Below are 18,188 nucleotides of genomic sequence, written 5' to 3' on the forward strand. Positions count from 1 at the left end.
CTTTGCTGTCTCTGACAGAATTACAATGTCATCGGCGAACCTCAAAGTTTTTATTTCTTCTCCGTGGATTTTAATACCACTTTTGTTTCCTTTACTGCTTTTCAATATACAGATTGAATAACATCGGGGAGAGGCTACAACCCTGTCTCACTCCCTTCCCAACCGCTGCTTCCATTTCATGCCCCTCGACTCTTACAACTGCCATCTGGTTTCTGTACAAATTGTAAATAGCCTTTCGCTCACTTTATTTTTTTTTTCCCTGCCACCTTCAGAATTTGAAAGAGAGTATCCCAGTCAACATTGTCCAAAGCTTTCTCTAAGTGTACAAATGCTAGCGACGTAGGTTTGCCTTTCCTTAATCTTTCTTCTAAGATAAGTTGTACGGTCAGTATTGCCTCACGTGTTCCAACATTTCTACGGAATCCAAACTGGTCTTCTCCGAGGTCGGGTTCTACCAGTTTTTCCATTCGTCTGTAATAATAATATTGTCAGATTAATAGCGGAGCAATTTTCATTCTCTGGGGAAGAAGACGGTTGAAGTGGCGTTGGGATATGATCGGTAGTAGGGACGGTGGGCACGTTTTGGTACAGGTGTCAGCACACTAATATCAGTGATAGGAGCGGAAACAATGGGGGTCATAGTAACATGGTTTGCGGATAATTTAAGATACGTGGTGGTGTTCGCTGTGGATTAGAAGGGCTGGGAAATTGATGAGACTGTACAGAATCCGTGTGGGAGAGGGGAGACGTATGGACAAAGTACAGTAAAACACAGTGCTTGGCACTCTAGTGTTTAGATGGAATGGTAGACCTGGGTTGAGTGGATATCCAGGCAACATAGGCACAGGACAGCACAGTGGAGTAAGTGGATAGTCACAATCCCTATGTTCGGGCAGTAAATAGTCGGCTTTCTGTTGCGTGGTTAGTGGGCGTTTTTGGTTGCCAGCTGTGCGCCCATAAGTCACAGGCTGATACTTTACGGTAATTTATTGGTCTGTGGGTAAAATCTGGTGCCTCATACCACGAGTAACCTACCAAGTACCTCTTGAATCCGTACCACGCTGAATCGCTGTTGACTTTCGTTCCCAAGGTGCACCTACACGCCATTATGCGGGTGTTCATTATGTTTTGGCTTATCAGTGTATATGAGTACCGAATACGTAAGTTAATTAACAGTGGCGATAGGAGAAAGTTAAGAGTAATATTCGGATTTGACGTCCAGTCGAATGGTTATTGGAGCCCAACATATGATATCAGACGACACAGTGGTTTGTTTGTAAAATAGTGGTTGTTTCCAATCACATGCTTACAGGCCATTTTTATAATCTTCTTCTGCCACTCCAGGTTAGGCCTAAGCCCTGTTCCAGTGTCATCGTCTCGTCCTCGGTCTTCCCACACTTCTCTTGTTTTATTGTTTTCCTAATCCATTGCTAGTTTGCAAAGTCTTTGTGGTGACATATGAAGTATATGTTCTCTCCATTTTCTTTGTATTGGATTGCCTTTTGGGTCGGTGGTTGGATTCTAATTCTTCCCTCATTACTTCGTTTGTAAATTTGTCTTCCCTAGTAGAGCCCTTCACAGATCTTAAAAATTTCGTTGCTGATGATTCTAGCTGCGGTAAATTTATATTTGTCGGTATCCAACTTTCTGCGACATACAGTACAGTAGGAATTGCCATGGACTTATAAAATTTCTGTTGTACCTCTTTCCTTGTTTTACCTTTAAGTTTTATTGTTATTGTGGCACATATACACTGTTAAGTGTTAGTTTTTTTTCCTGTTCATTCATCTCACGATCATATGATATGTCACATCCTACATACTTAAAATGGGTTACCTGTTCTACTGGTTTATTATTGAGGACTAATTTCGTTCGTTCTGGGTGAATATATAAAATGGCCAAAGTGAAGTTCTATTTGTATATATAGAGGCAGACTGTATCTTGTACTTAGCCCATTTAGTTTTGTAAAACGCAATTTGTAATATACACACTTTTTGCGACTTGTATCAGATGTTTTGTGATTCCTCTCTTTTCCTCTGCTGCTCATAACTTCTCTTTGTGAATTCTGTCTGCCGGCCGGAGTGGCCGTGCAGTTCTAGACGCTACAGTCTGGAACCGCGAGACCGCTACGGTCGCAGGTTCGCATCCTGCCTCGGGCATGGATGTGTGTGATGTCCTTAGGTTAGTTAGGTTGAAGTAGTTCTGAGTTCTAGGGGACTGATGACTTCAGTAGTTAAGTCCCATAGTGCTCAGAGCCATTTGAGCCATTTTTTTGTGAATTCTGTCAGACGCTTTTTCGTAATCCACAACGCTAGTTGAGTTTCCATATAAAATTCTCGCCTCTCTTCAATTATCTCTTTCAGTTGCAAAAACATCACCTATGTATGAGCTTGCTTTCTAAATCCTGCCTGTTCTTCCATTAATATTACTTCCGATATATTTCGCAATCTTTCGTTTCCTATTATAATTGAAATAGATTTTGAAAGCACTACTCAGAATAATTATGCCTCTATGGTTACAAGTATTACTTCATTCGCCTTTCTTATGTACTGAAATGACATTTGCTATTTTCTATTCCTCCGGCATCTCATATTTTATGCAGCACATGTCAAAGAGATGTAACATTCTTAATTATAAGATAATTCTTCCTCATTTAATCAATACAGCGTTTATTCCATATATTCTCCGTGATTTTCGGTTTTCTTTTTAATTTGTCTTTAATTCCGCCGGTCGAGTATAGTCTAATGAAAAAAATGGCTCTGAGCGCTATGGGACTCAACTTCTGAGGTCATCAGTCCCCTAGAACTTAGAACTACGTAAACCTAACTAACCTAAGGACATCAACATATCCATGCCCGAGGCAGGATTCGAACCTGCGACCGTAGCGGCCTCGCGGTTCCAGACTGCAGCGCCTAGAACCGCACGGCCACTCCAGCCGGCCTACTCTAATCCCTGCACTTGTTCTTCATCTGCTTCTTTGACTTATGGATTGTACCAGAGTTCTTCACAATGTGTATTTCAATTAGATGGTTATATTACATTGAGGTTTACAATATGTACGTCTCCTTTTCTCAGGTATTTCATTAATTTGAATGCTATTTCCTGTATCCCATTGGTATCAAGTTCTACTCTACTTACTTCTAGTATTGTCTAGTATTGGCCAATACTGTCTTAAGCACTCTGTCCGCAGTGCAGTATATGATAATAATTATAATTATAATAATTATTATTATAAACAGCTGATTGCTGTGTATATGTAAATGTCAGCACCCTTCAGGTGTAAGAGAGAACCCAATCGTGCTTAGTGGAAAGGATGCATAAATTAATTAGAAACGTAATAATGTTCCGACAGAGCGGTACAGCCGAAGAACTGCTACTGTTCACTACTTGCAGGACGCCCCTGGGTCTGGAGGACGTGTCGCGCTATCCCTTCCTGCTGGCGGAGCTGCACAGGAGTCGAGGCTGGACCATGGAGCAGCTGCAGAAGCTGGCTGGCAGGAACATCCTCAGGGTCCTTAGGGGAGTTGAGAAGGTGAGACCTCGACTATCACATTTTCCTGTCTCCCCATTTTTCTATAAGTCACTTCTAATTTTCTATTTTATGTTAATCCAAATCCGGCCGCTGTGGCCGAGTGGTTCTAGGCGCTTCAGTCCGGAACCGCGCAGCTGCTACGGTCTCGGATTCGAATCCTGCCTCGGGCATTGATGTGTGTGATGTCCTTAGGTTAGTTAGGTTTAAGTAGTTCTGAGTTCTAGGGGACTGATGACCTCAGATGTGAAGTCCCTTACTGCTCAGAGCCATTTGAACCATTTTGTTGATCCAACACTACGAGGGTCGTTCAGTAAGTGATGGTACACTATTTTTTTTCTCAACCAATTTGGGTTGGGAGAATGCAGAATTTGTTGTGTGACATCGTGGAATATTTCTGCTTCAGCCACTGTAGTTTCATCGGGTTCTATTATGTGGCAGTACTATAAATAGCATTCAAAGTTGCGTTAATAGCAGTGGTGCGTTCCAAACAGAGAGCTGTCACTGAGCTATTCTTGGCGGAAAACCGGAGCCTCGCATATACCCATAGTCACTTGCAGAATGTTTGAGACCTCTTAGTCAACAAAATGACGGCGAGTCATTGAGCGAGGCGTCTTTCATAGTCTCAACAAGGTCGCGCAAACCTGTCTGACCTTGCGCGTGCCGATTGTAGACGTCACTCCTGCAATGTTCGACGAAGAGAAGTTCAAAGTCGCACCCTGAGCCGATAAAGTCCTGGCGACGATCTCCTCGACCTCTGAAAGAGCTATTCTGTTTCATCGTCTCAATCGTGGTGCAACGATCAACTCCGAAGTGTTTTATGCTACCTTCAGGAAATTGAAAAAAGACCTCAGTGTGTTGGTTGCCACAAAAGTGCAAACGAACTTCTCCTTCTCCACGACAACGCAAGGCATCACACAAATCTGCGCACCCGAGAGGAGCTCACAAAACTTCACTGGACTGTCCTGATCCACCCAATAGGCCAGATCTCGCAACTTCCAACTTCCATCTGTTTCGCTCGTGGGAAGCAGTAGTGAGTGGATAATAGGGAGTTCACTGACGCAGCAACACGTCGGCTCCGACATCGACCGTAGAGTGATACCACGTGGTTACACAGCCCCCCTTTACACAGCCCCCCTCCCGTGAAGGTGGCATAAAGCAGTCGCATTGAACGGAGATTATGTTGAAAAATTAGATTTTGTAGCCACAAGAGCAGGTAATAATTTGGTACATTGGAGTACTGCTTAAATCCAATCCATTTTCAGGAAATGTGTTGCATCACTTATTGATCTTCCTTCATAGTTCATATTTTTTACCTTATTTTTCTCTTTCCTCAGACTACAGTTCTCTTGGAAACCCTTAATTCTGATATTTTGCTTCTACAGTCACGCACAATAAATGTTATCAAATTGCTATATAGCAGTACTCCATCTAATCGATAAAACTGGTTCTGTTCTGTCAGGTACATACGTAAGAAAACAAAAATAAACACATTTCCACGAAAAAGATTCTACTGCAGTCACTAGTGTTGTCATATAGGATAACACATTGTTTATGGACTAGTTCGTCCTCCTCATAACTACGGACATATTTTAATGCCGCTAGGCATAATCCTCATTAGACTGTCCAGATACGCCTGTAGGATATTGTCTCAATCCTCCACCGCAACCTGTATAATGCGCTGGTGTAACACGACGTTTCAAACCGCTCGTTTTACCATAGTGCATGCATTCTCAATGCAACTGACATCGGGAGAATATACAGGTTACTCCGTCTGACTGATTCAGTGCTCCACTAACAAGGGAACCTCCTCATCGCACCACCGTCAGATTTTGTTATAACTTGGCACAGTGGATAGGCCTTGAAAAACTGAACACAGATCAATCGAGAAAACAGGAAGAAGTTGTGTGGAACTATGAAAAAAATAAGCGAAATATCCAAACTGAGTAGTCCATGCGCAAGATAGGCAACATCAAGGAGAGCATGAACTAAGGAGCGCCGTGGTCCCGTGGTTAGCGTGAGCAATTGCTGAATTTAGAGGTTCTTGGTTCAAGTCTTCCCTCGAGTGAGAAGTTTAATTTTTTATTTTCACACAATTATCAAAGTCCAGGCACTCACACATAATCAACTTCGCTCTCTAAAATTCCAGGATATGTTCAGATTTGCTTGAACATATGCAGGATTTGACGGTCAACACAAGGAAAAATTTGAAAACGTTAAAAACATATGTTTTGACAGAGCAGAGGGAAAACTGTGCGACTGTAAACTATTGCATTCATTTGTTGCAATTTATGTGACATACTCTTATGTTTTCATCACTTTTTTGGGAGTGATTATCACATCCACAAGAAAACCAAAATCGAGCAAGGTAGAAGAGTCTTTTTATCCATTCGCCAACTGTACAAGTTAGGTGGGTCGACAACATATTCCTGTCATGTGACGCACATGCCGTCACCAGTGTCGTATACAATATATCAGACGTGTTTTCCTGTGGAGGAATCGGTTGACCTATGACCTTGCGGTGAATTGTAGAGGCACGTCCTTTTGTTTACCACCGCACCGTTTTGCCGTGCGGTCGCGAAACACGGACAATAAACTTATTACAGTGAAGAGAGGCGTCAATGAACGAACGGACAGATCATAACTTTGTGAAAATAAAAAAGTAAATTTTTCACAAGAGGGAAGACTTGAACCAAGGACCTCTCGTTCGTCAGCTGCTCATGCTAACCACGGGACCTCGGCGCACCTATGCTCCCGCTATCCTTGATGTTGCCTATGTTGCACATGGACTGATGAGTGTATGGTTCAAATGGCTCTGAGCACTATGGGACTCAACTGCTGGGGTCATGAGTCCCGTAGAACTTAGAACTAGTTAAAGCTAACTAACCTAAGGACATCACAAACATCCATGCCCGAGGCAGGATTTGAACCTGCGACCGTAGCGGTCTTGCGGTTCCAGACTGCAGCGCCTTTAACCGCACGGCCACTTCGGCCGGCGATGAGTGTACATTTTGCTTATTTCATTCATAGTTCCACACAACTTCTTCCTGTTTTCTCGATTGATTTGTGTTCGGTCTTTCAAGGCCTATCCACTGTGCCAACTGAGGGGGATGCGATGGGGCGGTTCCCTTGTAAGAAGCCGTTTACAAGACTTTTACGATGGGGGCGTGAACTGTCGTCCATCAGTATAAATCCCGCTCCAATATATTCACCAAATGAAGCCACAATGCGAGCAAGTATGTTATCCCGATACGCAACATCAGTCATTCGCCTATGTATTGGCACAGGGGTTTAATGCAGCCGCAAAAACGTTACTTAAGTGCCTTGATAAGAGTGGGGCTCTACAATACAGTTAAGGTGTAAATGTTGTCCTCGTTATCTCTACACACGAATGTCAGTATTGTCAGAGTGGAGACTCATAAGGGTCTCACCTTTAAATAACGTTGCGTCACAATGCTGCCTATTCCACAAAGACTCGTTTCGTTTCCATGCTATACGAGTCCCTCTCCGATCCCGGTTTAGGGAAAGCGCCCTGAGAGGTCCTCTGGCACTTAATGCCTGGTCATGGAGTCTATACCATTGAAACCTGCACTCCTGTATCTATTTTGAACTGCCGCCGTAGACGTGTAGCGATGTTCAGCGTTTCTGCCTGCTATTAGATGCAGCTTTCGGTCCTACACACCTGCTATATTCCTTCTGCCGCCATTACTGCGACGATTCTCAGCCGATCCTGTCGCTAGAAACTTGTTTCAGATTCCAGAGATATCAATCTGACTCACAGCGACATTCGCTGCAAACATCCAGCTGACTCATTCGCCGCTCAACTGGAGTGACTACGTGGAGCCTCTGATCATACGTTCTTGTTCTTCGAACCATCCTGAAGCAACACAACTTTCAAAAAAAATGTTTCAAGTGGCTCTAAGCACTATGGGGCTTAACATTTGAGGTCATCAGTCCCCTACACTTAGAACAACTTAAACTTAACTAACCCAAGGACATCACACACATCCATGCCCGAGGCAGGATTCGAACCTGCGACAGTAGCCGCCGCGTGGTTCCGGACTGAAGCGCCTAGAACACAACTTTCGTAGTTACATACTGCACAAGAACTGCCATGTTTACAGGCAATACGGATACTACAGGCTGCATATACGGCCTCCTCACAGTAGAAATGTGGACTTTTTCTGCTATAATAACATCACAAACAGATCAATATATTGATATCATAATGTAATTCTTGACCAAAAGGATCAACATTAAAGTTCGGCAATATGTAACATTTATTTTGACCACTGTAGATACATCTCTTTCTGCGGGTTGGTCACGTTTTGTGTTGGGTATTTTTAATTTTTTTTTTTGTCTACGACGATTCATTTGTCCTCAGTTCCTTTTCAGAATTACTAACGGTTTCTTTCGTTAGTCTAACTAAATGCAGACGTTTCCAAAAGTATAAAAGCTTTCTTCGTTGTTATTACTGTTGTACTCCAGTTTACTGCATGTTGTATCCACGGGCAGTAACAGAGGTTGTTTACTGCATTCTGCAAGCAGTTAGTAGTAGCAAAGAGCTTGCAGTAAAAGCTAAGGGTTTCACAGTAGCGAAGGTGAACAGGTGCTCGCATCTCTTTAGGTACGAATGTTAAGGGCCATTTACACTGGATACTTTTCACTAGTTTCGACCCATACTGTCACCACTCAAAATATGGAATACTTTTTTTAACACCCTGTATATATTTTATTCTACCAGTACCCTACTGACCATTTGTGTAAAGGACGTACTTAAGAGCGTTGAACCCTCAGTTCTGAACGGAGATTCAGCTTCTGCCGCATTTCAAAATGAGAGCGTGATAAGTCTCGCGCCATTCGAGGCACATTTTGAACACAGCCCAGGTAAACAATGTAGAACACTCTTATTGAAAAGTATCCAAAATGTATCCAAACCAAGACACTCCTTTGTTTGAGGAAGTGAATCACTACAATACTTTATGATAGTTCGTACCGATGGATTTGCTCACATGCCAGGCAGAAGACACCAGACGAATGGCATGACAAACGGAACCACTCCTAACGACATCGGCGGAGGTCTGCTCTGTTATACGACGACTCAGCAGCTACTGAGCCCTGGGACTAGGCAGTATAACAGATGACCGGCTGAGCAAGTTGCCGCACAAACCTCTGGTGTTGAAAACCCGCATTTTTAACAGTTGCTATCTGCTAGGATACTTCCAGTCCGACTGGAAGATGACTCGCATAGTATCACTAATAAAGCCGGGTAAGGATCATCGCCAACCGCAAAACCATCGGCCCGTCAGCCTCCTGCCAACACCCTTAAACGTACTGGGACGGATCATTCTCCGACGACTTTGCCCAGCAATCACCGAAGGGGATATGACATGACTAGGCAAGTTTGCCTTCCAGCCACGTTTGTCGATCGAACTCCTGCTCATCTAGGTTACCCAGTATGAAGTACGTAATATGACCCACGGGGACTATGCAACGGCGGCCTTTGTCACTGTCGAAAAGGCCGGCATACAGCACAAATATTATTAACAGCTATCTTCAAAGTAATCACCGCTTTGTTCCAATTGATGGTTAGTGGTCCAGCATTCAGCGACTACCAGACTCTTTGTTCTGTCCCGATTCTATTGCCGTTACTTCCACAAGTCGTTCTTGCACAATTGTCAGATGATAAGAGATCCTTACCGGCAGCCACAGAGTCCAGAGTCGATGCAGCGATACGGTACCTGCAACGTCCGCTAACACTTCTTGAATTATGGAAAGCAGAGATTCGCGTTACCCTGAATGCAGAGAAGACTCACCCCATTATGATCATTAACGGCAGGCCCGAACTCAAAGATCATCTCATATTGCACAACGTCGCACTCCCCTGGCAAATACCTCCCCTCTAAGGACCACCTTCAGTGAAAACGCCATAACACCATGCACCAGTTTCATCGGTTATATCCACTGCTATCAACATCTGAACGTGAGGAAAAAAGTACACCTCCACCGAGCAACGATTCTGCCGTCACTCATATACGGATGCTCCTTCTGGCGAATCATCAGTAACAGAATTCTCAAGCCGCCGCAAGTCTGACAAAACCCTTACAAAACCGATGCCTCCAGTTAATCCTTTGAGCATCTACATGGGCAAGCGTAGAGCATCTCCATCAGAAGCTGCACCTGGACAGCACTAGGGAAGTAATCGTGTCATCCACGCACAAACAACTCGCTACTATTTTAAGCACCAAGGCCCATTATGAGAATTGTTGATTACGACTGGTCTATTGCCCCTGGGAGTGGCACCGCATCAGAGATCCCCGCGCCTTCATCGAGGCATCCCAATGACATAAGAAAGTAATGTATGTTTATTAACAAAAATAGGAGGAAAAGCAGTGTAACGTTGTGTGACAGAAATGTAAAGTCATCTGGCACAGATTGCAATATTAAACAAAATGTATTACAATAACCAACACCTTAGGAGGGTCAAAGCACCTAATGCTTATTACCCTTCTCACCCGGAAATAAACAGAAAATTACACCTTCACCCTTTGCACCTAAGAAGTCCAACTACTAGGTGGTAGCGCTTCCGTGAAATTAAACCAAAAAAAAGGAAAAAGATAGGGTAAGGAAAAGTAAGCTGTTCACAAAAGTGCATGACGTCCTCAGCATCGTGGACATACAGCACAAAGATTATTAACAGCTATCTTCAAGCTTTAATTAAATTAATTTTGTTTGCAACATAGAGGGCGCCATGTTCAAAGCTTACTGATGTGGACGGCTTCCTCCAAAACATGGCTTGCACTTACCTCAAGGAGAATGCTAAAATATTGTGCGCTTCAATCTTCGTGGTAACTGGGAGGATTATATCGACCCAGAAGATACGCAGCAGTCTCCGGAAGTAATTCGATCTCTAGGAGTCCATTACGAACCATAATTCAAACCCACGAGGACCGTGGTACGCAAAGCAGATGGGCAACGGAACGTCTGGAATATAACCTTGATCGTTTTTTTTGTTGACAAGTGCAAGATTTCTTGTGACGCCTGAAGATCGTCTTAGAACACACTTAGGTATTCATCGTTAGATGGTACTATAACGTACCTGCACTCTACGGTGTATGTAAGGTTTTTATTGGGACACGTGTACGTAAAGCTCCGCTGTTAATGGAGACGAGGTATCGAATCCGAAGACCAATGTTCAACGATAGAAATCATGTAGTTACAAGCTGATCGCTATCACACTAGTGCTTATTAATACATACTACAACGATGTAAATGTAGAAAAGAAGTAAAACAAAATAAAATAAAAAAGACTGCATTAATGTTTCCGTATAGTTTGCCACAATTGTCAATGACAGAATTTATATCAAAATAATATAAACTGAAGAATAAAAAGGTCACCAGCTCCAAAACGACAAAGGTTAAATGTGATAAATGATTGTAAATATATTGAAATTGCATAAAGATAGTGCTGGAAAGACAATGCAGCAACGGGAGAAAATGAACACATACTAACCAACATGTAACAGACACGTGTAACATGAACACAAAAGACGTTCAGTTAGAAGTCAGTGGTGTTAGTTACCATAATTATCGTTAATAATAATGAATGACTAGCAACCGTTTACGGAAAACTGAATTGTGTTACGTAACTCACGATAATGCTGTCCAATAGAAAATATGCTGGGTCGTGACACAAACTGTTTCTCATCCTTTACTATTACTTTGCAAATCATTGCGTTTTAGGTTAATGCAGTAACGACTTTTTTAAGTAATAATATTACGCAAACGTGGGTACATAATATTACTTACATAATACAACAAATTCTAAAACTGCTTTTATTATCAGAAAACCAGCATACTTTTGTCATTTAATATGAATCTCTTTTAAATCATTTCTAGTTTAAACTGTCTTCGGTAGTAGTGAAATACTCGTATTATTCGAACCACTATTGTTACTATTGCTTCCGAACACAGTAAACAATTGATTGATAGTCAACTGTAAATTTACTAGATTTATCTATTTTCGACCTTTTTTTTTCCTTCTGACTTTCTTGGAAATTATGGTGAAAGGACATTCCGCTGCTGATGGTTAACGACTCTGGTCAATGAACAAGTTTGTTCTTTGCCTAGTTACACTATAATGTTCCAGAACGTTACTAAGATGCTGGAATGCTTATTACACAACTACAGAAGTACTACATCGATCTTACTTTGCGAGGTGATGTTTGTGGTGCTATGTAGTGCTTATTATAAGACACGTTATTGGCAACAGGCTCCTCTTGATTAGTGATCAGCTTAAATACTTTTGGGCCACGCAGTATTCTTCAATACTTCGAAAATCGTCTTGCGACCATATAAAGGGTGTTCCAAAAAGGACTTCACATCTTTAAAAATTCATATAAATTTATTAACAGAAGATGTACAGCTGGGTTCAGTGGTTTTTGTATGGAAACACACGAACATTTTTTACTTTAAGCTAAAGATGTTGTATGTGGCTTCCGTTGGTTAACCTGCACACATCCAATCGCAAGTCAATTTATTCCCAATCTCGCTGTAGCATTGCAGTGTAAATTGCTCAGTGGCGGCGTAAATCTTGCTCTAAGTTCGGGTAGAGAAGCCAGTACAGAAGGTACAAACATGATAACTTTGATGAACCCCGTTTAAAAAATGGAGTGGTGTCAGGTCTGGGGAACGTGGGGTCCATGCAATTGACGCATCACCGCCAATCCGTTGGCCTGGGAGGCGGTCACTGAGATAATCTTGGACGTCAGCCAGGTAGCGGGGTGGTGCGCCATCTTGCGTGATGTAAACATTTCGTTCTTGGTCATCCACATCGATCTGTGGTATCAAAAATTGTACCATTTCCAGGTACACTATCCCGTTGATGGTTCTCTCACGGAAAAAAAGGCGCCGTTCTCTTCGTTCTAGCTCAATGCCCAAGAAACGTTCAGTTTACGGCTATCAGGAACAAGTTGCAATGTTTGATGTGGATTTTTACTGCCCCAAATCCTACAGTTATGTATGTTACCCCTTGCAACTTAAGTGAAAAGTCGACCCGTCAGAAAAGATGTTCAAATGCTGAAATGTGTTGAATTCCGAAGGGACCAAACTGCTGAGGTCATCGGTCCCCAGACTTACACACTACTTAAAGTAACTTATGCTAAGAACAACACATACACCCATGCCCGAGGGAGGACTCAAACCTCCGGCGGAAGGGGCCGCGTAATCCGTGACATGGCGCCTCAAAGCGAGCAAAACACTCCACAGGAAAGATGATTTGATCCAAGAAATTTTCATCCTAGTTTAATAGATTTCCGCACAGAAGTTCTTGCGAGCAATTTTCTCAGTATCTTTTATTGCTTGTACGATCGTCAATCTGTACGGTTTCAAATGCAAACGGTTTCTCAACACACGCCAAAGAGTCCTATCTGATATCTACAGTTCGCGAGATGCACGCCGGATCCATATCGTAGGGCTATTAGCAGAACGTTATCTCACTTGCTCAACGACGTCGTCGGATGGGCTGGGACGACGTGATGGTTTCCGATGTCCTTCTGAGCACCCTGTTTCTACAAAACATTTATGCAGTTCATAAATTGTAGGCCTACTAGGAGGATCTTTAGCGTACTTGGTACAGAAATTATGCTGAATTGTTGTCGCCGACTTCGACTCTTCAAACCAAAACACTCGCAAGTCCAGTGAACGCAGCCATCTTTAACGCAACTGCTGCTAGCACTCATTACGGTGTGATTCAGCACTAGCGAACTGCGCGAGACAAAACGTGATGTACTTCCCTACAAATTGACGATACAATCACCTCTGTAGGTACTATGAGTTAATTTATATGAATTTTCAGAATTGTAAAGTCCTTTTTGAAACACTCTGTACTGTACCTACACACTTGCTCGCCAACGTATAATTTCCCAAGGGCACGTATTAAAACACATTAGACCCAACTGCAGTATTTACGCCCCAACACATGTCTGTTCCACTTCACAGATGTTTCACAACTACTTCTCTGCCTTCACCTCTATGACTGCGCGCACTCGCGCCAACGATGTTTTGTTACACGAAAGATATTCTCTGTACTTTATATAATAACAACATCCCTTATATGGCCAGCGAGTTTACCGTAATGATGTGACATAAATAATTCTTATCTATCGTATCAACATACATTACTTTCTCACAAACACTAATTAATGACAAAATTTCTTAATACTTACATTTACAAAAAATGGTTAAAAATTCGAGAAGCTAAGTAATTGAAAAATACGTGAGGCACTGTGTTATAGTGTTACAATACCATTTCAAAAATTCAAAATTACGTCCATCACAGTGGTCAGGTGCCGTATCGTGAAGGTTTCCACATTATGTTTGACGATGGTACTGGACGTAGCTATGAGTTCTTGGCGTGCTTCCGTCGTTGGTGAATGACAGGAGATGTTATTATTGGTAGTGCGAAACGTGTCTTTAAGAAGGCATCCAATTCGCGATCTGTGGAGCTTAGTCAGTTTCTAACGGGACGCTCTCAGTGAAATAATCGTATGGCACTAGCCGACAGACACTGTCTTGGGTAGTTCGGCCACTTGATACATGTACTTCGGCGAGCTGCGCGTCAGTGAAGATGAGAGGAAATGATAACACACAGAAAATCTCCCACCTGGGCGGGAACAGAATCCGTAATTCTGGGATCTACAGGTAGCGATGCTAACCTTTAGACCCCTGAAAGTAATGCCTGCTTTGGCTAGGATTTAGGATTTCCGTGTTTCCCCTGAACCGCTTAAGGCTTATGCTGGGACGGATATTTCTTTGAGTCAGTTTCCACATAAAGTATTTAATGCCACACCGCAGTGTCACCTCAGTATAGGTCTACGGAATGCACAATGTAATTAAATCTAGTCTCTCAGAATCGAATAAGGTGTGTGTTTCTAATAGGTTACCCTATTTGAAGGTGGCGTCACATGTATTTGCAATTACAGCTTCCTAGAGTTTTCAACGTATCGCGATTGATACAGAGACCGAACACATTATGTTGCAGGTAAAGGAAGAAATGCGACTCCTGGCCATTGAACCATACGAGGACGTGGTTCCCCCAGCGGAACTCGAGGGCAAGGACGCAGCTGGCTGTCTCGGTAGGTGAGGATCGGGAGCAGTCCATCACCAGGAGACTCCGCACGCTCCTCCAAGTTAACGCCCAGAGGAACAGCCTCTGTGTGCATCGACCAGACTGCAGTGGGCTACTGTCCTCTGAAGCGGGAGTTTCAGTACTCAACGAGCTCGACTGTTGTAGAAGTCAGCAACTTCACCGTCGAGTTCTACCAACAGTTTTAATACCTATTGTGGAGGGCTACTGTGCAACAACTTGCAAACTTTTCCTGGACAGTTCAGGCAGCACAATGTTCTGATTGTTTTTCCATGCTCACAAAAGTGAATTAGTCTTCCCTTCATTCATGATAGCAGATACTGATAATCCGTTCATCGATTTATTAATTTCCTCACAGAGTTTACGAACAGCAGAACACTCCGACCGTGGATGTGCTCGTTTCGGGATTATACTTCCGCATTTAATGAACAGCAGCTTCCACGTTCAATTGTCTTGTTACTACTTCGAGTGGAGTGTGAAACGACTGATATCTACGAAAAACTAATACAAGTGCCACTTCAGGAACATCAGGACGCAAGTGACGGTTTCGACTGAAGCAAAATAATGTCAGCGAACAGAATCTGAACGAACAAATAACGGTAGATAAGCGCGACTAAAACACTTACTGTGCAAAAATCAGAGTTGTCTGTATTTATTCCGTTTTGTTACATGTTGTAGAGTGCATAAAATTTTATGTTGGACCAAAGCTATTGGAAAAGTACTAACCAGCGTATACGCATAAAGAAATGTACAGAAGCATATACATCATATCAATAAAAAGGAAATGTTTCCTTTATTCTCCTTCCTTACCTCGCTAAAACAGTTCACAACATTTTCGTACGCTAATTTCTAGCATGTACTGGTACAGATTATTCGCCTAAAAGTTTCAAGCACAATGAATGAACATAAATTGGTATTATCCTCCTAGCAACTGTTCTACTCTTAAATATTTCAATATTTTGTTATGTTGAGAGCTTGCTGTAACAATTCTTTTTAATATGCGCTAAACCTATTGGTATAAGATATAAAATTTTCGCAAAATAAGTGTATAAAATTTACGAACTGATCTGATCTGTTTTAATATACTTTTGCGGGAAATATTTCTCAAGTAAAATTTGTGTGTATTGTTTACGTTGAAGTCTGAGTAATGTTTAGTAATCCATTGTGTTTACCAGTCTGACACAAGTAATTACGAAGTTTCTTCTGAAATTCAGGTACAAACACTTTACCTTTACACTAATATAACAAATTCTGTTAAATACATATATTACGTAGTTACTAAAGCATTATACCGTAGTGGGCTACAATATAGTGTATGAAACATTATCCCCAGCACAGTACGAAACCAGAGTGCAATTATAAGTGGAATAGCATGAAAAGAACACAGTAGTTGAGAAGAAAATGAAACGGTGTTGTAGCATTTCCATTTTGCTCAGTCGGGAACCTAGAGCAAGCAGTAAAAGGAACGAAACAAATTCGGAAAGCTAATAATAATCCGGGGCGACGAAATAAAAACTTTGAAGTTCAATGATAACCATTTAAGTCTTTGAAAACTGTAAGATGATTTGGATGATGAGTTTAATGGATGGATAGTGTCTTGAAAAAGATTACAAGAAGAATACTTACATACAGGGTGTGTCAAAAGGTACAGTAAAAAACTTCAATATGTCACTGCGTCCAAGCTAATTAAATTCCGATGATTTTAGGATCATGTGGCACACTATGTCACAAAGTTTTATTCCATTCAACCAATTTCAGCATATGCACCTGCGGTGTCCTTCACACCATCCAGTCCATACTCAAGCTCTATCCGGAAGCGGAGCAACATGTCCACATTTGTTGTGTTAATGGCAGCAAATATCCGGTTGTTTAAATCACAGACGTGTTTCATAAGCGCTTGGTAGACTTTGTCCTTCACATACTGCTATAGAGAGAACTCCATTGGTGTAATGTCAGGCTATCAAGGAGACCAAGGAAATGAACCACCCCTGTCAACAGTATCTGTTATGTGTCAGCTTCACTTGTTCCAGGTCGTCAGTATGATACTTCAAGTAAGCGTTTCATACCTGCATAAAATTCCTGTACCAACGCCGTATCGTCTCCACGAGGGTCGTTGCTGTGCCATGCTGAAAGTTCCTTTGACGCTGTGAGACCGATCCGGACTGAATAAATCATTCCACACACTGAGATTGTTACTGAACCGTCGTCATCATGGTGGACTCACGACAAAATGGAACACATACAAACAAAACATACAAACAAACAAAATGTCTGTCACATAAGCCACTCATAGTATCATACTGCATATAGCCGGCGTCCAACCAAAACACATGCGGCGTTCATTCATGTGCCAAGAGTGTATGGTTGTTTAAATGTGAAGACACTGCTGTATCTTTTAATCTTGTACTCTCGTTTTATGAGTCCGTCACAGTGGTAAGAATACAAATGGTGTGGTTTATCGAACAGCATGATTTCATAACATACACTCTCTGGATCTGAAGATGCCAGCTTAGTACTATCGCAACTGGCAATCCAGTCTATATAAACGCAGTCAAGGCAATAAAAAATTTTGTATCAGAAACTTTCTTTACATTTTCAGTATTCATGTTTTTTGCATAACTCATCCACTCTGCCTCACTTTAGTAATGTGGATCACAGGCTAGATATTAGCATCGTGCTTTGTCCTTCCAGGTCCATTGCGATTCTTCCGAGATTTGAGGGAGCACAGCGTCTGCTGTCTTACAAAGACTGGAAGGTTACATTTGTATGTGAAGCGAAGATGGGGGTTCACTGGTGGCGCCGTGGCGCCACCCAGCGGAAGGCGGCGACCTCTCGGTACGCCGTATACAATCTTCCAAAACAACATCGGCACCGCACAAATGTTAGAAAGGGTAGAAGAGTATTAGGAAATAATGTTCTAGAGAATGTCTAGACTTTATGTTCTGAGGTGACCAAAGTCGTGGGACGGCGATATTCGAATATACGATAGTGGCAGTATCGCATACACAAGGTGTAAAAGGGCAGTGCATTGATCATGTGAAAAGGTTTCCGATGTGATAATCGTCGCACGATTCTGAGTGCGGAACTAGACACATGGGACATACGATTTCGGATATCGCTAGGGAATTCAATATTTTCAGAGCCAGACTGTAAAGGCTATGCCGAGAATGCCAAATTTCAGGCGTTATCTCTCACCTAAGACAACTCTGTGGCCAGCTGCCTTCACTTAACGACCGAGAGCAGCGGCGCTTGCGTAGAGTTGTTAGCGCAACAGACAAGCAACTCTGCATAGACAACAACAGAATTCAGTGTGGGGCATACGACGAACGTATCCGTTAGCATATTGCGGCGAAATTTGGCATTAATAGGCTATGGCAGAAGACGAGTGGTTTTGCTAACATCACGATATCGCCGGCAGCGCCTCTCCTGGGCTCGTAACCATATCAGTTGGACCCTAGACGATTGGAAAACGACTTCCGATTTCACTTGGTAAGAACTGATGGTGAGATTCGA

At 42.4% G+C, this 18,188-nt stretch overlaps 1 protein-coding gene across 1 annotated transcript in view; it reads left to right on the top strand.

The window, feature by feature from the left end:
* LOC124803231 (dipeptidase 1-like) overlaps positions 1-15,492 on the top strand; it is a 638,586-nt gene extending 623,094 nt beyond the window's left edge. The window contains exons 13-14 of the mRNA XM_047264411.1: positions 3,394-3,532; positions 14,571-15,492. Of these exons, the coding sequence (XP_047120367.1) occupies positions 3,394-3,532; positions 14,571-14,672 (241 nt within the window). The 3' untranslated portion in view covers positions 14,673-15,492. The remainder of the gene's footprint in view (positions 1-3,393; positions 3,533-14,570) is intronic.
* The last annotated feature ends 2,696 nt before the right edge of the window (positions 15,493-18,188 follow it).

Source organism: Schistocerca piceifrons, chromosome 6, assembly GCF_021461385.2.
Source record: "Schistocerca piceifrons isolate TAMUIC-IGC-003096 chromosome 6, iqSchPice1.1, whole genome shotgun sequence".
NCBI lineage: Eukaryota > Metazoa > Arthropoda > Insecta > Orthoptera > Acrididae > Schistocerca > Schistocerca piceifrons.